Source organism: Rhamphochromis longiceps, linkage group LG14, assembly GCF_057381845.1.
Source record: "Rhamphochromis longiceps isolate RC_006_pf linkage group LG14, R_longiceps_female_GT1.1, whole genome shotgun sequence".
NCBI lineage: Eukaryota > Metazoa > Chordata > Actinopteri > Cichliformes > Cichlidae > Rhamphochromis > Rhamphochromis longiceps.
This window is the reverse complement of record NC_140570.1, coordinates 41,952,765-41,974,889: the sequence shown is the minus strand read 5'-3', so window position 1 is coordinate 41,974,889 and position 22,125 is coordinate 41,952,765. Positions and strand designations below refer to the sequence as shown.

The following is a 22,125-nucleotide window of genomic DNA, read 5'->3' as shown; positions in this document are numbered from 1 at the left end:
CAGACTTTTACGTCCTTTCTGGTTTTTGTTTGTTTGTTTAGTATCTCCTGTTATGGGCTTTTATTTTGTGTTTTATACTATTTTGTGGACACTTCCTGCTCCCAGTGAAAGGTGTCAGTAAATGTGGGAGCTGTGACATCACACAATTGTGATAAAGTATTGTGTGGTATCATCTATCTCTCTCTCACACACACACACAAACACACACATTTACACATTAAAAACACGCTGCTCTCTCTCTCATCATTCTTCTTCACCCTCCTTACCCCCCACCCCCACCCACCCTTCAGCAATAGGGGGAGGAGCCAGCAGAGTAAGGATGCTGTCAGGTTGCTGTGGTTTCAGCCTCTCGTTTCTTGTGGCGACCATCGTCAGGGATGTGTGTGTGTGAGGGTGAAGGGTGTGTGTGTGTGTGTGTGTGTGTGTGTGTGTGTGTGTGTGTGTGTGTGTGTGTGTGTGTGTGTGCATTTGAGTGGTGGTTATTGCAACTGTAAGGATATATGAATGAAGAAAGGCGAAGAGGAAGGAAAGGAAGGACGGGGGAGGAAAGTGGCATTGAAGGGTGGATCTGGATTAACGTCGATGCAGACAAAAAAATCTGTCATTTCCTCTGAGCTGCAGAGATCTGAGAGGACAACAGAAGCCTCATCACTCCATCTTTGTTCCTGCAGAGGGAGGACTGAAGGAGGGAAGGAAGGAGTCGAGGACCAAAAGGGGGAAAGAAAGGAGGACTGAAACAAGGAAAAAATAATAGGAAGCAGGGAAGGAAATAGGATCGAATCAGGGAAGGAGGGAGAGTAGGAGGAAGAGGGAGTCTGAGTCCTTGCTGGTCATCAGGTAAGGCTCCTCATTCAGCTTCAGTGTCATCTTCCTTCATCTCTTCGGTGTTTCTGCTTGTCTCCGAGCTGCTGCTGTTCCCACTGACAGTGTTCAAAATATCCAGTTTCTTCACATCCTTCTCGCCTTTCTGTGAAACCTGAAACGGCAGCATTTTACTTCAATATGGCTGCCATGTTGGGGTTAGAGTAAGGGAAAACTTCATTTGATTTGCTTTTATTTTGAAGGGGACGTCTGTCAGTCATGAGTAAACAGTGTAAAAACAAAGGTGAACACACCTAAGAAGACAAGGTCAAAGTTCAGATTGGAAGTGATTCTGTGTAAACCGTGTGTGTGTGTGTGTGTGTGTGTGTGTGTGTGTGTGTGTGTGTGTGTGTGTGTGGGAAGGTTCATGCCTAAGTCAAAGAGATACAGCCAAAGACATACTTATCATATTCTTACCCCTGTTTTCTCCCACTATCAGAGAGTTGCTCATTAAGCAGTTATTCTTGCTGTGGATACATCACTGTGTTTCACCTGTGATGGACTACTGACCTGTCCAGGTGTATCCCACCTATACTGGAATAGGCACCACCCCACATGTTCCAAAGTAGGCTAAGGAGTTAAGGATAATGCGTGGAAGGATGGATACATATATGTTAATGGATGGACAGATGGATGGATGGATGGATGGATGGGTGCTTTAGACAGAATTAGTGGATAGAGGCTATAAAATAAAAAACTGGAATAAACTCAACCTTCAGGGTGGTGTTCCCACAGAAATAAATAGGTGGAGCAGCACCGTTATCAACTAAAAACACTCAGTGCTGAACAGTGCCTGTTGTACTGTAGGTAACATGACTTCACTACCATCTGACAGCAGAACAGTTCCTGTTTTGAGCTTCCTGCTGTGAGGAGTATGGTATTCCTGTTTCCTCCAACAAACACATGCTGGTTACGTTAACCTGTGAGCCAGAAGGAGTGTGTGGTGGGTCAGAATCTGTAATGAAGCTGTATGTGTTAATGTGGGTGGTGGTGTAAAGGACTGAGTAGTCAGTAAACCTCTCAGGAGGCTGCTACAACTCAGAGTGTGAAGCAGCTCCACCTTGACAGATCCTAAAGGGGAGACCCTGAGTAGCAAATCCGAATCTTTCCCCTCATCCTCTCCTCGTGTCTCCTCTCTCACCCGCTTACAGGATGCATTACATCATTCTCCTGTGAGAGATGCTGCTGTTGCTAGGTTACTGCCAGCTGACTCCCTGTTCCATTTTTAGATGGATGCTGAGAAACAGAGAGGTGGGGGAGGGGATCAATATGGCGAGATGAATTCAAAGCAGTACTTTATTTAAAAGTCAGAGAAACAAATATGAAGCCTTCATGATAAAGATGAATAAAAGTGAGCCACGTTCCTCATATTCAGATGATTACTTTAATAAATTCATACAATACAATACAAATTTATTTATATAGCTCATTTAAAAACCAACGGTATACCAAAGTGCTTCACAATAAAACAGCAGGTTAAAACATGAATAATATTGTTACAGCTGGGGACCTAAGGACACCGGAAGACACACAGAAATGACACGGAGAAAGCAGGGCAGGGAAACGCTGATTAACGCTGATTAACACTGAGTTACACAGAGTAATGCAGACGACGCAACGAGGAACACAGGCAGAGACACACCATAAATACACACAAGGTAATGAGGGAATGACACACAGGAGGGGGGCACAGCTGAACCTAATTAGACACAACGAGACACAAACCTTCAAAGTAAAAGAGGAAACGCACAGACTGTTTTACAACACAAACTCAGGGACACGAACAGAGCACAGAGGGAAGACACAGGTAGGGCTGATAAACACTGAAGCACTAAACACAAAAACCAAACCTAAGAACTAATACAAAATCAGAATTAACACAAAACACAAGGTGATGCCAAAAGGAAACACAAAACGCTGGGTCAAAATGACCCAGGATCATGACAAATATAAGACCAATAACAAAGTACTGAATATGCTAACAGGTCAATGGCACTAATTACACAAGAATAAAAGTGAATATCAAATCAAACTTGCTAAAAACAGACAGGTTTTAAGTAGAAGAACAAAATAATTACATTTCAAAGATCATATAAAACCTTGGCTGGTTGAAATGAAATGTATCCTGGAATACTTGATGAAGCAGAGACGAGAACACGTGTTTGTCGACAGTGAACTCTCACTCTGTATTTGAAAATAAAAAACGAAGATGTCTGATCTGAACGATTAGAGCTAAAAGTCACTGCTAATGATACTGCTGCTGTTCAGATCCAGATAGCTTTATGCAGCTTACCCACACAACCTACCCACATGGTCAACGTCACTAATATAATCACTAATCGCAAATACTGTTGCATGTCAAGGCAGAGATCAACAAGCAATAAGTTCAAGGAAAAATGTATACATTAATAAAATAGCAAAAAACAATTCTTCGTTACGAATAAACAGCTGTTTATTTTATTGTTTGTGCACGACACCTCAAAGAGGACTACATTATCAGCATTCCCCGGTGTCCGGACATTCACAGGTGGGAATCCAAAGACCTAGCTGTGCAGAAGAGAGATGACTAAAACAGAAATCAGTCACAATAATCCAGAAATGTGTTGTTTTTTTGTGGGCAGGCTAACATCACCTGAACTGTCTTGCTTCTGCTCTGAGGCTTCCTGGTTGAACTGAACAAGATGTGAGCAGATGTTACACGAGCCAGCGTTGCTGCTTTCCAGCTTCTAACCAGTCTTAAGGTGGAATTCATGAGTTATACTAAGAATCTTTGGCTTACACTCAGAATGATGATTGACCTTTGATCTAACGAGTGGCCCTGCACCATTCAAACATGATCTGCACTGCCAACAGGAACAAACACTGTGAACTGATTTTCTCTGCTCTTCCTCTCAGGTCATTAGGGAGTCATGACATCACAGGAGGAGGGATCTTCATTCAGGAGGTTTTTCCAATACGTGGAGGACAGTGGACTTCGAATATACGATGGTCTGGTGATCCAAAACGCCTCCGACATTGCTAGAGAGAGCGACCGCATTCGCAACCAGACCAATTGGACCTACCTGCATGAAAAACACCAGAAAAAAAGACGGCAGGAAGAAAGCATCAAGAGGTAGAAAGCATCAAACCTTAAAATGAGACCATGTTGTTTCCTGTAAACTCATCTAAACCGCAATAGAAAACTCTTAAGCACACGGACCTCATATGGGCTTAGATACGGTATACTTCTGGTAAACTGGATGTCTGTGTAGGTACTCAGTCATCCAGGTGATGGTAATCTAAGGAACTTGAAACCAACTGGACTTCTTTAAGTTTTATAAAAGAAGTTTAATTAGGTCTGAGAGAGAGAGAGAGATATTTAGGACATTTTTTTAGTGTTTTAAATGTAAATAAGAGTTTAACACATCACCACTTCAGAAACATTATGAGTGTCTTGTATTTGTTTTACAAGCTGTTGTGTTATCGGACAGTCACACTAACATGATCTCCCTTTGGTGCAACCAGGATTGGTGAGGATGTTGCCGCGGCCTCGGATGGGGCGTACTCTGGGAAACACTTCAGGATGGGTTTCATGACGATGCCAGCTCCACAGGACCGATTGCCCCCAGCCAACCAGGGCTTCACCGTCAGATCGCAGTCCCTCCACTCAGTGGGCGGAGGAGAAGATGACTCCAGCAGCAGCCGCAAACAACCCCCACCCAAACCTAAGAGAGATCCCAACACCAAATTGAGCAGCAGCTCCGAAACTGTGGATGGGGGTGGAGTTACAAGAAGAGACCACCAAGACACCAAAGAGAAGCTAGAACAGGCTGAAGGTGAGTCATTAAAACCACATGTCTCACATGGTGGAGATCTGGGCACCAAATTAGATCTGCATGTTCAGGACTGATGTTCAGGTGATGGCCACAACAAGGTCTCATTATAAACATTGTTCATGACCTCCTATTGGTCCATGTGGCGTTGTTGAGGATGCTGCCGTGGCCTCAGATGGAAATTATTCGTAAGGAGAGGTTCAATGTGTTTCACTTCACCTGACTTTATTATTAAAGAAGTGTGTGAAGCCTTTTCTTAGACCTTTAAATGAAGACACTGTAGGGATCAGAATCGAGAACCAGTTCTCTAGAAGAACCAGTTCCTAGTAGTTGAATTCTTTGGAATTGTTCAGCTGCTTGTCTCTTGATCCCACCGATCAATTCTTGCACTTGCGCTACAATCAGGTGATTTCAGTTGTAGGAGGAGGAAAAGAGTAGGGCAGTTTACAGCATGCATATGAACAGAACTTTTATTTTTATTGCATTAAAGGACATGAACATGATGGTAAAGTGCAAACTGCATCCAGGACAGAAACAGCTACACTGTGTTGCTAACACAATCTCAGCTCTTTGCAAACACCTGCACAGACAGAACAACACTGCAGCCAAGTGAGCCGTTATTTTGGGGCTGCGGTGAAGCCAGCTGCCAGTGAACTTCATCAGGTAACAAACGGATGAGCAGTCAGGCTGCAGCCTTCGTTTTTACCTGTTATTTGTTTTGTTTTTTAATATAGTTATATTGCGCCAAATCCCAACAACAGTTGCCTCAATGTGCTTTATATTGTAAGGTAAAGACAATAATAGTAATAATAGACAATAAGGGTTTTTATCTTTGTTTTGTGCTGTCAGCTTTGTGTTCTTACCTAAATACTAAGAGAACGATCATATGTGTGTCCTCTTTAGGTTAGAGATCTCTGTTGGTGTGTAGCTGTAGCTATAGGTTAATATTGCTAAATGGTGATCATGAGACTCCAAAAATCAGAGTCCTGGCCTGACAAGGTAGCTCTTCTGTGTTGTGCCATTCTCTTAGCCAGAGGTTTGGTTTCCCCGATGTATAAATCCTGCCAATCCTCCTGGCACTTAACGACGTACACTATGTTACTCTGTTTGTGTCGGGGGACCTGATCCTTGGGGTGGACCAATTTTTGGCACAGCGTGTTTTGGGATTTAAAACAAAACGCTACATCCAGATGAACAGAATCAACTTTTGGAGATTTACTTACCTAGATGATTGAGCATGCATCAAGACATGATCATGATCATTTTACTGAGAAATGCAATAGTATTAGTAATAGTAGAATTCCTTGCCCCCTGACCTCAGAAACATCACTTCTTGCCCCCTTTTTAAGTCCACCTATTCAAGATAGCTTACTCTGTATAACTTCCCCATGCTCTTAAACTTTGTGTTATTATTGTGTTCATTTCCTGTTTTTATGCTTGTCTTATTTGTTCTGTACAGTGTCCTTGGGTGTTTTGAAAGGCGCTTTTGTTATGGTCCTGAGTCTGGTGACTCAGTGTTTTGTGTTTCTTTATTATGATCTTGTTTATTCTGATTGTGTTTTCCATTAGGATTTGCCAGGTTTCGTTAGGTTTCTGTTCTGTGCCTGCCCTAGTCCCACTTTTCTGTTTTCCTTGATGTCCATGATGTTATTATGTGTGCTCATGAGTCTGTGTCTGTTAAGTTCTGTGTCTCGTCAGTTTATTCAGCGTCAGCCGTCTCTCCCAGCTGTTTCTTCTTAGCTCTGTTTACCTCTTGTATTTAGTGTCTGCCTCCTGCCCTGCTCGTTGTTGCGTTGCACCCTCACTTTCACTGTGTGTTCTGTTTGCCAGCCTGCCTGCCTGATTAGTTTGTTCTTTATTCTCAGTTTAGTTAGTTTTTTGTTCAGTTGCTTTCCAGCAATAAAGCTGAATATTTTGAGTTACGTTTGCCTCCGTGAGTCCTGTATTTTGGGTCCTCTCTTCCTGCCTGCCAGTCATGACAGCTTTTACATGAAATGTATTATTATTATTAGTAGTAGTAATGTAACCAGTATTGTAAAGAATTACTTACTCCTGGGAGTAATTAAGTTATGTACTGCATTCATTTTAAGAATTACTTTTTTCAGTAATGACCCCGACATGGATCGCAACAAAGAGCAGAAATACCTCCAACATGCACAGTATGTCATTCATGTGCATGAATGTAATGTCTTTGATATGCTGCTTAGAGATGGTGGTGACTTTCATAATGGAGTCAATGAAAACCAAGAAGTAATATCGATAATAGAATCCGATTCGCTAAATTCTTATCAATTCCCATCCCTAAGACTATATTGAAAAGCAGAAGATATTTTTATTGTATCCGTCTGAAGTAATTCTAGTTCTTCTGTCAGTAAGATGACTGAAAAAATGACTGCCCTTGAATTTGAAGTTTAAATAGTTCTCTAAGGAATTTGTAGCTTTCAGAAGGTATGGAAGAAGTGTTGTGACAGTTGTTCGCTCTCTGTCTGCAGCTCAATGTTTCCTGCACTCTGAAGATGCCTCCAAGAAGATGCCTCCACCTAAACCCAAAAGGAATCCCAATACTCAGCTCAGCACCTCCTTTGATGAGTGCTACATCCGTAACCATGGCAACAAGAAGTCTTCCTTGCAGTGGGACAAATCTTCATCCCAAAGTCAGAGTCCAGCATCCAGGGACACAGACGAAGAGGAGCCAGTTTACATTGAGATGGTGGGAAACATCCTGCGAGGGCTGAAAGGTCAGGAAGCAGAGGAGGATGACCAGAATGAATCGGTGTACGAGGAGATGAAGTACCCAATGCTGGAAGACTTTCTGCAGGACACAAATGCTGCCATCATTGACCCTGAAGCTTGGTCATCCCGCGGCTCACTCTGTGACATTCCTCCACCTTTCCCAAATCTCCTGACTCACCGCCCACCACTGCTCATCTTCCCACCTGCCCCCGCTCAGTGCTCCCCAAACTCAGATGAGTCCCCCCTCACCCCTTTGGACGTCACACGCCTCCCCATGTTAGAAAACGTCTCCTACAGCAAGTCGGGCAGTGTTGAACAGCCGCAGAGCTCCACTCACTACCGCAAAGAACGAGACCGGGACATGCCCTCCACTCATACCATCACATCTTCTGGTCGCTCCTCAGCTCCACCTCTCCCCTCCAGCCTTTACAAGTCATCCAGCACCACACACGGTGGTCACGGTTACCCCCGCAGCCAATCAGCATGCCCATCTCCTGTCAGCATGGGACGCTCGCTAACACCTCTGAGCCTGAAGAGGCCACCACCGTATGACACCCTGATGGCAGGAGGAAGTATGCCTCGCTCTTCATCTTCATCTTCATCATCTTCACACAGGGCAGGTGAAGGAGGGGCTAAACTCAGTAACTCCTCCTCCACACATGGGTCCATGCAGAACATGTCCGTGAGGTCACAGACTCCAACAAGTCCACTAGACGAACTCAACAACCTGTTTGCATCAGGTAGACAGGTGATGAAGAGGGGATCAGGAGGGAGGAAGAGCAGGGAGGGTGAAGGTAAGAGAGTTGCAGAGTATTGCATCAACACCATATTATACTACCTGATGCACATCAAGGACAAGGTTTGGTTTTTGGGGGTGCTGGGGGACTACAAGTCAGAGCAAGTAAACCTGAGGTCACATTCACAATAATGGCCCAATCCTTTAACAATGCAAACTTTAAACCTTAATACAATTTCAGCAGGTGAGACAAATAACCCTCCACCATGCAGTTGTTATGTAGGGGGGTATTATCCACAGAGACCAAACCAGCTTGTGTGTCTGGCTGTAAACATGTTTGTTTCTGCTGTGAAATTTTAACATGGAAATCTATGGGGACTGACTCACTGCTGGAGCCCCCGCTGGATGTATGAGGAACTGTAAGTTTAAGGATTTGAGCCTTGGCTTAATTTTAGTCCCAGAGGTTGATGACTGGTTGCTATTACCCAATGGTGCTCATCCACACGTCTGAACGAAAAGTATATTAAACAGTTTTACAAGCTGTTGTGTAACACTGATTACACACTGCGGTTTGTTATCTCAAATACAAAGCAAAACCCAGTCAAACTATGTTCATTATACAAATTAAGTTCAGCACGTTGAAGTGTCCAGTTTATCTCCCACTCTAAAACTGTAAAAGACGATAGAAAAACAGTGTTTAGCTTAGTGTTTAGCTTGTGCGTCTTTATTTACACTAGATAGACTGGATATGTAAAGCACTTTGGGGTCCTTAGGGACTAGTAAAGTGCTATATAAAATACAGGCCATTTACCATTTATTTACACTAACACCCGCCAGCTTTCCTGAATGCCTCCTCAGTCTCTAATGGTCTTTGGGTCAGCTGCTGAGAAATATAATAAGTATAATAAATAAATATAAGGACAGCTGAATCTGATAAATTGACTAAGAATAAAAAAAATCACTCATTTGTAGTCAAATATGAGAGAATACTCAAAAAGTTGTCATTACTGCATTCGGTCTCCAGAGAGACTCTCCAGGGAGACTGTGTTGCCATGGTGACAACAGTCAGTTTACTTCAGCTCAATTAGAATCAAAATTGAACCTTCAGTTTAAGTCCACAAGATGTTTTTTTTTTCCAGTTTCTCAGATTAACTATAGATAGATATGTCTATATCATTGATTTACAATATTTAAACACCATATACAGTTGTGTATGTGGTTTAACCAATGTGTATACATTTTCACAGTAAAATATGTGAGTACAGCTACTGTTACCCAGATCTGCTGAAATAGTGAATGTATTTAGCCAATTTTACCTTCAACTGCACTGGAAAAACACTGCTAAAACTTTAATTGTCTAATTCTATTGTATTGGGTATGATGGCATTAAATTAACAGAATATATGAACAACAGACAGTGACTATAGTTATTTTCTGCTAACAGTATCTTAATTTTTTACAAATTTACAGCACCTAAATCTTCTAATGTACTGGTAGACAACCTACCAATGCATTAGGCATTTAGTTAGTTTTATCTGGGTGTACTGATAGCATAGAGTTTTATTTTTTAACAGCTTCCCTTTAAGAAGTACATCTCAGTCTTCTGTACTGCGATATCTCCATGGTGCAGCTAGGGCATCACATATTTCACATTAGAAAAATCACACAGCACACCAGCAAACAAAATGTCACAAAAGACATATTGATAATTTCCCCCACACACCAGGCATTGTGGAACTGGCTTGGTTTGTCCACAGTTTACCTTCTTTGCTTTCTTCTGACCACAGCTCATGCTAGGGCCTTCATCTGGGTTGGGGTTTTCTCCAAGACCCAGGTCAGACAGATTACTTTTTCTTTATTTTTTTAAATATTTATCTTTGCTATTAGGCACTGCATTGTTTTACTCACAGCATGAGTATTATGTAATTTCTTCTTCGTCCTCTTCTGTTTTACGGGCAGTTGGCAACCAATTTATTTGGGGAGGTACTTGCACTGCCCTCTAGTGGAAGTTATATTCTTGGATTTGTTGGATTTAATGGTTTTGATTCTCATTAATGTTTTCTGTTTATGTTATAGTCTTAGTTTATAGTCCTTAGTTTTCTGTTACTTTGCCTTCCCCGTGTTCCACATCTAGTTACTCTTGTCTCTGTGCTCCATGTTCTCCCTGTCTTCTCTGTCTGCCGTGTCTCCTTGTATAGTTGGTGTTTCCATGTCTTATATTTCCTGTTTTACTTTGAAATTCTTGTGTCCTGTGTTTCAGTTTTGCTTCCTCGCCGTTTTGTTCATGGGCTGCATCCTCCTGAGGACCCGGGTCCTCAGAAGGTCGGGTAGGCTGGAAGTAAACGGCTGTGGAATTGGACGGTCTATCTTTCTGATTAGCGTCACCGCTGTCTCGGTGGAGTTTAATAAACTCGGCCGTCTGCTCCTTGCTATCTAAAGTATAACAGGACACTGGAGTGAACTCTCGACTGTCTCATACTTCTGTTTAATCAGTTTTCTGTTTGACGTTTATTCAGCTGTGTGAAAACCACTCAAGGGATTAATAAAGTTTTATTTCATCTTACTTTAATCTCAGCCAAACCGATTTACTCACGAACAAATAAAACACTGAAAAAAGCCAAATAATAAAAATTTAGGTTGTCTAAGTGACTTATATATTACGTTTAACCTGAGTAGCGAAAGTCCGCGGTGATCTGAAAATGATGTGCCGGGAGTTGTGCCGTTCTCGGCGGCTTCAGTGACCCTCGAGCTCCCGGCTAGCTATCGAGCTGGTGGGTAACAGACGTCTCCAAAAACGTCGAAGCACTTTTGCAAATAAGTGATATCTTGATAAACCGAGCAGATATTTGAAGTTTACACAGCTACATTTTTCGCCTGAAAATATGTTAAAAGTTTATTTTGTGACCCAGAAAGATTAATAACAGTAATTTTAAAACTTAGTAGCGGCCGCCATTGTTGGAAACTGGAGTTTGGCTGGGCCGCGCTATGAATTCTGGGATATGGTGGGCCACGAAGGACACATCTGACCCATCCTTCAAATTCGGGGAAAAGGAGGACGGCTGCACTCGGAGGAGTCTACGAATTTGGACAGCCTTCGGCGCGTTGCTGTGATGAAATTGGCCTACAAATGCGGCCTCAGGAGGAAGCAGCCCATGAATTTGGATCAGAACCAGATCAGGATCATAGATCTGGAGCAAATCAGTTCTTGTATCAGCTCATCTGGCCAGGATTCACTTTGGATCTGTTTATTGTGGCTTGTTGCCGTTTGTTGTGGTCAGCAGTCCAGAGCTGACAACAACAACAACTACTGAGTATAAGTTAACATTGTACCTTCTAATGTCTGGTTAGAGTGTCTGAAAAATCACACTTTTTCTCTGATAAACAGTTTAATTAAATTCTCGCACCTCATGAGAGTTTATTTACAAAGTGTTGGAGCTCCACTTCAAAGAAAGTTTTAATGCCTAATGACAGCTAACAGTGGAAAAAACAGCAGTTACTGTCAAAAAATTCACCTTGTGACATGGACGGTTCTCACTTGGAATATTGAACACTTGATATAACACTGACCGTGAGCAGTACAGCCACTGCGCAGTAGTCCAACACAGTGGTTTACTATGCATTTTCATGCAACATTTGAATAACACAAAATTAATAGTTTCATAATATGAAAATACTAGTGATGTCAGCGTTAATCTCATTAAAATGACGCTAACTCCATAACCGCATTAACGTGGCAACACTCTGTTAGCGAGTTAGCGCATTAGCGCCCCGTGTGCCCCGTGCGTGGAGTGTGTGTAGATACTCTGTTTTCCAGTGTCTCCAGAAGTGGTCTGCTAGGTGCTGGACTTGCTGCCATTGCTGCTTGTAGAGATCCTTCTCTGTAAACTTCCCCGGTGGAGGTGGTGCGCTTGCCTTTTGTGTAAGGAGCATAGCCGGGCTAGTATTTCAAGTGAGTCTGCATCTGAAGAGACAGGAACTACAGGCCTGGAGTTAATAATAGTTGTTACTTCTGCCATTAAAGTGCGCAGTACTTCGTGTGTGAGATGGGAACAATCTGTGCGCATTAGCATAGAGTCCAGGATCCTCCTTGCAACTCCAATCGTGCATTCCCATGCGCCACCAGAGTGCAGTTGTATTCACCGGCTCCAGATAGCAAAGAAGAAGAATAGACAGTTAATGAAAACATCCATGGACTCAATCACTTCTATGTGAACAGCACGAGTACTTAGACAAGTAAATAGCACTGCCCAGCGCTTATTGTAGGCTAGTCCTCCTTTTGTGCGCCTTCCAACTACATTCCAAGGCCCAAAGACATCCAGGCCTCTGTAAGTAAAGGGGGAAGAACTACTAAGTTGTTCCTCTGGCAATTGCGACATCTTCTAGCTCTCAGTTCTGCCTCGCAGCTTCCGACAAATGACACATCCATGAATAACACTGCCTATGCATCTTTTGCCACCTATCAGCCATATTCCAGCCGCTCGAATCGCACCCTCAGAGAAACTAGCTGTCTGCACAGAGCGAATAATAACACTCCTTGCCTTGGACAACTGTGGCTTTGAACACTGATGCCATCCTTTGCATTCCTTAGCAATTTGGGTCATGGACTGAGCAATATGAATAAGTGTGGCAACTGGTCATTGCAAAGAGTTCCATGAAAAAAATTTCTCAAACCTTTCTGGAGCGAGTTTCTTTTCCTCTTTCTTACTGGCACAGCAAGTGACTCGTGGCCAGATCGCTTTATCTGAGTCTGGTTCAACAACACTGAAGATGTCTTGCTTTTGTATTGTTCATACAAGATTGCTGGTCCAGACAGCTGGTTCGTATTAGTAAGCTGAGAGGCTTGGATTGATCTTGACGCATGATCTGCTGGATTATGTTCTGTGGGCACATATCGCCTGTCATGTCTGCAGTGGCAGACGAGTGGAGGTTGAAAGTAGGACCCAAGATGCAGGAAGTGTCAGATACAGGTGAACTTTATTAAACCGGTAAGTAAAACAAACAAAAACGTAGCAGGCAAGAAACAGAAGCTAAGGAACCTATACTGGGAGAAGTCCAGAAACAAACCAAAACAGACCACAAAATCAAAAACGCAGGAACACAAGAAAACCGAGCCAACAAACAGTTCAGGGGGCTGACCCAGAGGCCAACAGCGCAGGAATCCCAAACAGTTAAATTCAGGAGGCCGACCGTGCGAAAAGCCGCAGGTGGTGGCGCTGCAGGCGACAGCATGGGAGCTAGCGTGGGAGCTGCAGGTGGTGGCGCTGCAGGCAACAGCATGAGGGCCGCAGGTGGTGGCGCTGCATGCTGGACGGGCCCCTCGGACCCTCCAGCGGAGGCTGACGAAGGCTGGATGGGCCCTTCGGACCCTCCAGCAGAGACAGGCACAAAAGCAGCAGGCACGAGGTCCTGTGACAGACACGAAGGTGACTGAAGCTGCGCAGGGCACTGACTCTGCCCAAGCAGTGCTAACAAGATGCACTTCTAAGTAAAACAAACAAAAACGTAGCAGGCAAGAAACAGAAGCTAAGGAACCTATACTGGGAAAAACTAAGAAAACACCGACCTGAAACGGGGATGGGGGAGACGCAGGGAGATAACAGAATGAGGCAGGGAAAGAACACAGGTGAACCAGCAACGCACACGAGAAAACACAGGGCTTAAATACACACAGGGAAATCAGGGAATGGGAGACAGAAGGGAGACACGGCTGGGATTAATTTTTGCTGAGGAGACGGATGGCTTGTGGAAAAAAGCTGTTGCACAGTCTGGATGTGTGTGCCCAAATGCTTCGGTACCTTTTTCCAGATGGCAGGAGTGTGAAGAGTGTGTGAGAGGGGTGTGTCCGATCAGCCACAATGCTGGTGGCTTTGCGAATGCATCGTGTGGTGTAGATGTCCTCAATAGAGGGGAGAGAGACCCCGATGATCTTCTCTGCTGTTCCCACTATCCGCTGTAGGGTCTTGCGGTCTGATATGGCACAGTTTCCAAACCAGACAGTGATGCAGCCGCTTAGGATGTTCTCGATAGTTCCTCTATAGAAGGTGGTCAGGATCGGTGGTGGAAGCCGAGCCTTTCTCAGTCTTCTCAGAAAGAAAAGACGCTGTTGGGCTTTCTTGTGCAGGGAGCTGGTGTTGAGGGACCAGCCGAGGTCCTTCCCCAGGAATTTGGTGCTGTCGACGATCTTCACAGAGGAGCCGTTGATGCTCAGCGGTGAGTGGTCGCCTCGTGTCCTCCTAAAGTCAACAACCATCTCTTTTGTCTTGTCAACCTTCGTTATGGCGGTATGCAAATTGCAGTGGGTCCAGTGAGGGGGGCAGCAGATTCTTGATGTGTCTCATGACGAGCCGCTCGAAGCACTTCATGATGGTGGGTGTAAGTGGAACAGGACGGTAGTCGTTGAGACAGGACACAGAAAACTTCTTGGGCACAGGGACGATGGTGGTGGCCTTGAGGCACGTGGGAACGACGGCACTGCTCAGAGAGATGTTGAAGATGTCGGTGAGAACATCTGCCAGCTGATCAGCACATTCTCTGAGTACTCTGCCTGGGATGTTGTCTGGTCCAGCAGCTTTACGTGGGTTGACTCTGCGTAGAGTTTTCCTCACCTCAGCTGTAGTGAGACACAGGACCTGGTCGTTCGGAGGAGGGGTGGTCTTCCTCGCCGCCACGTCGTTCTGCCTGTCGAACCGAGCGTAGAAGTTGTTCAGCGCATCTGGGAGGGAGCCGTCACTGTCACAGGCAGGTGATGTCATCCTGTAGTTAGTAATGGCTTGTAAGCCCTGCCACATGCGCTGTGTGTCGCCGCTGTCCTTGAAGTGGTTGTGGATTCTCTGGGCGTGTGCGCGCTTCGCCTCTCTGATGGCCTAAGAAAGTTCAGCCCTAGCTCTTCTAAGTGCCACCTTATCTCCCTCTTTGAAGGCAGAGTCTCGGGTCCTTAGAAGTGCACGCACTTCCACAGTAATCCACGGTTTCTGGTTGGGTCGTGAGATGATGGTCTTGAAGACAGTGATGTCATCGGTGCACTTGTTGATGTAGCTGGACACTGATGATGTGTACTCCTCCAAGTCAGTGAAGTCACCGTAAGTTGCAGCCTCCCTAAACATGTTCCAGTCAGTGCTCTCGAAACAGTCCTGAAGAGCAGAGATGGCTCCTGCTGGCCAGGTTTTCACCTGCTTCAGAACCGGTTTTGATCGCCTGACGAGTGGTCTGTATGCTGGAATTAGCATAACAGAGATGTGGTCTGAGTAGCCGAGGTGGGGGCGGGGCTCTGCCCGATATGCACCGGGATGTTTGTGTAAACAAGATCCAGCGTGTTTTCCCCTCTCGTTGCAAAGTCCACATACTGATGGAATCTAGGAAGCACTGACTTGAGATTTGCATGGTTGAAATCTCCAGCAACAATAAACAGTCCATCCGGGTGTGTATTTTGCAGTTCACTGATCTTTGTATACAGTTCCCATAGCGCTTCCTTAGCATTAGCGCTAGGTGGAATGTACACTCCGATAATGAAAACAGTGGTGAATTCCTGTGGTAAATAAAAAGGTCTGCATCTAACAGTCACAAACTCCACCAGCGATGAGCAATAACTAGAAACTAGCACAGAGTTCCTGCACCATTTCTCGTTGATGTAAACACACAAGCCGCCACCGCGAGTCTTACCGCACAGAGCTGCATTTCTGTCGGCGCGAAACGAGGCCAGCCCGTTTAGTTCCTCACGATTGTCTGAAATGTCATTGCTTTCAAGCAGTGTTGGCAGTGTGAGGCTGATACCACCATTATGTGCCTCAACCTGATAGCCATTCGCTCTTCTTCCAGATCTCTCTAATGCCAGCACATGTCTTCAAGGTGTAGGGGAATGCATCACCTTGAATTTTGAACAGGTCAAAAAATCCTGTCCTTGCTAATGATCTGTTACTCTGGTTGTCGAGCATATCATTATCATCATCGTCAGTGGTCCTAGCCTGTTTGGCGCCCCGGGCGAACACTCCCTCTGGCGCCGCCCCCCCCCCCCCCCCCCCCCCCACACACACACACACACATAAAACATATTAAGGATTATACATTAACATAAAACTGTTGTCAGAACCATACTGAATTTTGCCAGAGAAACACACATATGAAGAGAGAGAGAGAGTATGCATTGTATCCAAATGGCTACCAAACAGCCGTCATAATTCGTCATACAATGAGAGCAGGACAAATCAACAACTGACACTGACTAATTAATATTAAAATCTGTAACATAATGTATTGTTTGGAGTTTAGTCTGTTACTGTTACTATGTTTACCATTTCTTTTTGGAGCAACTGTAACCCACATCATTTCCTTAGGGATTAATAAAGTGTTCTGATTCTGATTGGTTCAGGATGACCTGCCATTATCCAATCACACATCTTCTTACCTGCATCTGTTGCTCGTTTCTCCTCCTCTTCTTTTCCCTTTTTTCTAAACTGAGCACCTGATGGCTTTGAGCTTTTCTTGTCCATCTTCCACTGGTTTTAATGTTGCACTCCAGTATGAACACAAATAATGGAGGACTCGAGGATCACCACAACATAACTTAACAGACCTACACCTTAGTTCACTGATTCACTTTGTCTAAGGTTTATTTCTGGGATTTCACACAACCCAGGATTCAAATCATGAATCCATGATGGGCTTGGATTTACAACATTATGAATGAAATGTGCTCTATTTGGAAGCAGCAGGTCTCCCTCCCCTTTCGACGGGTTGCGTGAGACTTTAAATCATCAAACTGTAAATTATAAACTGTAAATCTTTGTTGATCCCTTTACCCCGAGTCGTAAAGTGTATATTTATTTTCTTACTCTTCTTATATTTATTGTTTGTTTACTTGCACTGCTGTAACTGGAGCCTCGTCGTCTCGTCTCTCTATATACTGGACTGTAAGTAGCGGAGATGACAATAAAGTTTACTTTGACTTCAGCAGCGCGCAGGTGCACCGAGGGCTCTCGCGCTCTCGCGCTCACTTTTCTCATATAGAGTTTCAAAAAAACATCGGTGCAAATTATAAGTCTCTATCATGATGTCTGGTGTTTTCGTGTTTGTCGTTTTGTTTTTATTTTGCAAGTTGATTATTAGACGCTGCTCCAGCCAGCCAGAGAATCCCCCGCCGCCCCGCCCTCTCCTCCCTGTGCTGCAAGCAGCAGGCGCACCTCGCAAACGGAGGGCGCCCTTACTCCCAGCAAATGGGCGAGAGAAAACCGATCGGTGCCTATGCCATTCCCAATATGCGCTGGCTGATGTCGGGGCAGCAGGAGTACGAGCAATTTTTTATTTTTATTTTTTTTTGCCGATGCCCGTGATGCCACCCCGGGCAACCGCCCGTGTTGCCCGTACCAAAAACTGCTACTGATCATCGTTTATATAGCACTTTAAAAACACAGCAGGCAGACCAAAGTGCTGAACAACACAAAAACAAAGAAAAGCAAAACATAGTAGGGATGTCAGTTTCCCGCATAGTTTAAAGTCAGGAAATTAAAATAGGTTTTCAATCTCGACTTAAAGACCTGCACTGAAGACACTTGTCTAATATGAAAGGGAAGGTTGTTCCAAAGCATCGGAGCCGCAATTGAGAAAGCTCGATCTCCTCCGAGTTTCAGCCGCGACTTAGGGACTGACAACAGCAATTGATCAGCTGAATGGAGCGAGCGAGTAGAAGTATGAGGCTTCAACAAATCGGATAAATATACAGGGGCCAGACCGTTTAAAGATTTAAAAACCAATAAAAGGACTTTAAAACTGATCCTAAAAACAATAGGAAGCCAATGGAGTGAAGCCAGAACCAGAGGGATGCGGTCAAATTTCCTTCTACCAGTTAAAAAAAATGTGCCGCTGCATTTTGCACTAATTGCAAGCATGACAGGGTGCCCAACCTGGAAGTTTTCCATTAAATAAGGCCTGCAGACGAGCGGTGAGCGGTAGCTAACATTCTTTAATCCAAACACACAAAGAACAGAAAACCAAGCTTGTGGAGAGCCTACATGACCGCGGGGCAGGTCAGCAGAGTCTCCCTGAGCCCAGCATGGCTCTCAGTTAAACACCTTCTCCAGGAACAAAAGGCAGTACACAGCTGTTTCACACCTTGAGGTTCACACTCCCTTGCTGCCTCCCAGAGTCCTCGAAGAGACAAAAGACTCTTCCTGTGGAGTTCCTGTTTCCCCCAACATCCTTACTACACCCCCACCATTTGTCTAACTGTATGAGTGTGAACATGTTTAAATCCAGTGGCACCAAGGTATCATACAATAAAATAATGTGATTAATACATAAGTAAAAGAAATTCCTATACAATCCCACCCTTTGATTCTTAAATCAAGAATCACATTAATACCAGAATTTCTTTCCTGACATTGCGTATGTCACATCAACATTATTATTCACTTAAAGGAGTTTCACACTGTGTATCCTCACTTCACTGCTCTCCCACCACCCTTTGTTCATCTTTAATCTTCCCCGCAATCTAAGCTCTCACATGCAAATGGCAACAACAATGATACAGAGGAAAGGTCTTCTCCAGAGTGTCAAAGTACTTTGCATGGCAGAGTGAAACAGCATTAGGTGGTCATTCTCAGTCACAGTCATGGCTCCTGGTGTCTGTGCCATTTTCAGAGTCATAATTCCAACGCTGGTCTCCCTCTGCGCTGTCACCTTTGGAGCTTGGCATGCTCTCTTCATCCCTCGATTTCTGTTCTAACGCGGCTGTAGAGAGCAGAGCAAGTCGTACACTCCTGTAGTCTTCCTCCACGTCCACGTAGAAACTCTTTTATTTTATTTTAAGATTTTGCTGTTCAAAATCTTCTCGTGACAATCCTTTGGAAGCCCAGTGGTGCAGCCCACTGTCGTTTGTCTGCTGTCCTGCAGATGGTTCCTGCTTCTCACTGGTCCTGTTGAAGCGTTCTCTCCCGGTCATGGTCTGCATCTGCACCTCACTCAATCCTTCCATATCCTTCATGTCACGGTCTCTGCAATTTAAAAATGAAAACTTCCCTGGAAAAACCCTCTTTTGCCCTCTGTCAGCTTAGCACAATTAGACACGCACAATAAAGTTGTGCATTATCTCTTACAAATTCCCAGGGATTCTCCCCTGGAGTAGCTTCACTCCAGGCCCTGTCTTAAGAAAAAGTAAAACATTAGCCAGTGGTGTGTCCTGCTGTAAATCATGTGATCACATGATCACATGATTTACGGTAGAGTATCACTTCCTGTTCCTGCTCAAACACAGTGGTGTTTCTGAGTAGCTTATTTGCTTAGCAATTTAATTAACAACTTTTAAATACATTCTTTTTCATAGTATAATCTTCACGTGCTTCATCCGAAGCACACTTTCTGTGTACTCACTACCTAATTTATAGCCAAAGTATTCACTCACTGTCTCTGTACTGTTTCGCTAGCTTAGCTTAGCTCGTAGCCGACTCGTTAGCACCATGGCTACTTCACCTGTCCCTCCTTCACTTTCTTGCTCATTGTGTCAGATGTTTAGTTACTCCTCGGCCTCCTTTAGCAGTAATGATATCTGTAACAAATGTAGCATATTTGCAGCTCTGGAGGCCAGGATTACTGAATTGGAGACTCGGCTTCGCACCCTTCATTCACCCGTAGCTAGCCAGGCCCCTGTAGCTGGTGCAGCCGAAGATAGCGTAGGCCCCGCTAGCTGTTCCCCGGCAGACCCCAAGCAGCTGGGGAAAGAGGGCGGCTGGGTCACGGTGAGGAGGAAGCATAGTCCTAAACAGAAGCCCCAGGTACACCACCAACCCATTCATGTGTCTAACCGTTTTTCCCCACTCGGTGACACACCCGCCGGGGGTCAAACTCTGGTAATTGGTGATTCTGTTCTCAGACATGTGAAGCTAGAGACACCGGCAACCATAGTCAATTGTCTTCCAGGGGCCAGAGCAGGCGACATTGAAGGAAATTTAAAACTGCTGGCTAAGGGTAAACGTAAATTCAGTAAGATCATAATTCACGTCGGCAGTAATGACACCCGGTTACGCCAATCGGAGGTCACTAAAATCAATATGGAATCGGTGTGCAACTTTGCCAAAACAATGTCAGACTCTGTAGTTTTCTCTGGTCCCCTCCCCAATCAGACCAGGAGTGACATGTTTAGCTGCATGTTCTCCTTAAATTGCTGGCTGTCTGAGTGGTGTCCCAGAAACGATGTGGGCTTCATAGATAATTGGCAAACCTTCTGGAGGAAACCTGGTCTTGTTAGGAGAGACGGCATCCATCCCACTTTGGATGGAGCAGCTCTCATTTCTAGAAATATGGACAAATTTATTAAACCCCCCAAAATATGACTATCCAGAGTTGGGACCAGGAAGCAGAGTTGCAGTCTTACACGTCTCTCTGCAGCTTCTCTCCTCCTGCTACCCCCCCAAAAACCCATCTCCATAGAGACTGTGTCAGCTCCCAAACAGACAAAAAACAAACTAAAAACCAGCAACAAACAACTTAAACATAAACAATTACAAAGAAAGAACAATACAGTATCCACATCTGAACCAAAGAGTAAAACAGTGAAATGTGGATTATTAAATATTAGGTCTCTCTCCTCCAAGTCTCTGTTAGTACATGACTTAATAATTGATCAACAAATTGATTTACTCTGCCTTACAGAAACCTGGTTGCAGCAGGATGATTATGTTAGTTTAAATGAATCAACACCCCCGAGTCATTCTAACTACCAGAAATCTCGAAGCACAGGCCGAGGGGGAGGTGTGGCAGCAATTTTTCACACCAGCCTATTAATTAATGAAAGACCAAGACAGACTTTTAATTCATTTGAAAGCCTGATGCTTAACATTGTCCACCCCAGCTGTGAAACTCTGAAACCAGTCTTACTTGTTATCATCTATCGTCCACCTGGGCCTTACACAGAGTTTCTGTCTGATTTCTCAGACTTTATATCTAATTTAGTTCTGAGCTCAGATAAAATAATTATTGTGGGTGATTTTAACATCCATGTAGATGCTAAAAATGACAGCCTCAACATGGCATTTAATCTGTTATTAGACTCAATTGGTTTCTCTCAAAATGTAAAAGAACCCACCCACCACTTTAATCACACTCTAGATCTTGTTTTAACATATGGCATAGAAACTGAACATTTAACAGTGTTTCCTGAAAACCCTCTCCTGTCTGATCATTTCCTGATAACATTTACATTTACAATAATTGATTACACAGCGGTGGAGAGTAGACTTTATCAAAGTAGATGTCTTTCTGAAAGCACTGTAACTAAGTTTAAGAAGAAAGTGTACTTTATTGGTCCCCGTGGGGAAAATCCCTCTCTGCATTTAACCCATTCACTCAGTGAAGCAGTGGGCAGCCACTGGGCGCCCAGGGGGCAGTGTGTAGGGACGGTACCTTGCTCAGGGGTACCTCAGGGTAGCTGTTCAGGGGAATCGAACCCCCGACCTTCCGATCATGGGGCCACCACTCTACCTACTGAGCTACCCCTGCCCAGGTTAAGAACATAATCCACCCACTGTTATCATCTTCAATGCCCTGTACCAACACAGAGCAGAGCAGCTATCTGAACGCTACCCCAACAGAAGTCGATCATCTTGTTAATAATTTTACCTCCTCACTACGTACGACTCTGGATACTGTAGCTCCTGTGAAAACTAAGGTCTCTAATCAGAAGTACCTGACTCCGTGGTAAAATTCTCAAACACGTACCCTAAAGCAGATGACTCGTAATCTGGAGAGGAAATGGCGTGTCACAAATTTAGAGGATCATCATTTAGCCTGGAGAAATAGTTTGCTGCTTTATAAGAAAGCCCTCCGCAAAGCCAGAACATCTTACTATTCATCACTGATTGAAGAAAATAAGACCAACCCCAGGTTTCTCTTCAGCACTGACAAAAAGTCAGAGCTCTTGTGAGCCAACAATCCCTTTAACGTTAACTATTAATGACTTCATGAACTTCTTCACAAATAAAATTTTTATCATTAGAG

General features: G+C 44.2%; 1 protein-coding gene across 2 annotated transcripts in view; it reads left to right on the top strand.

The window, feature by feature from the left end:
* Positions 1-371: 371 nt before the first annotated feature.
* Positions 372-22,125, top strand: part of nyap2a (neuronal tyrosine-phosphorylated phosphoinositide-3-kinase adaptor 2a) — an 84,017-nt gene continuing 62,263 nt past the window's right edge. For both annotated transcript variants that reach the window (XM_085429142.1, XM_085429143.1), the window contains exons 1-5: positions 372-837; positions 3,483-3,602; positions 3,757-3,973; positions 4,366-4,676; positions 7,166-8,200. In XM_085429142.1, coding sequence (XP_085285268.1) covers positions 3,771-3,973; positions 4,366-4,676; positions 7,166-8,200 — 1,549 coding nt within the window. In that variant the 5' untranslated portion in view covers positions 372-837; positions 3,483-3,602; positions 3,757-3,770. The remainder of the gene's footprint in view (positions 838-3,482; positions 3,603-3,756; positions 3,974-4,365; positions 4,677-7,165; positions 8,201-22,125) is intronic.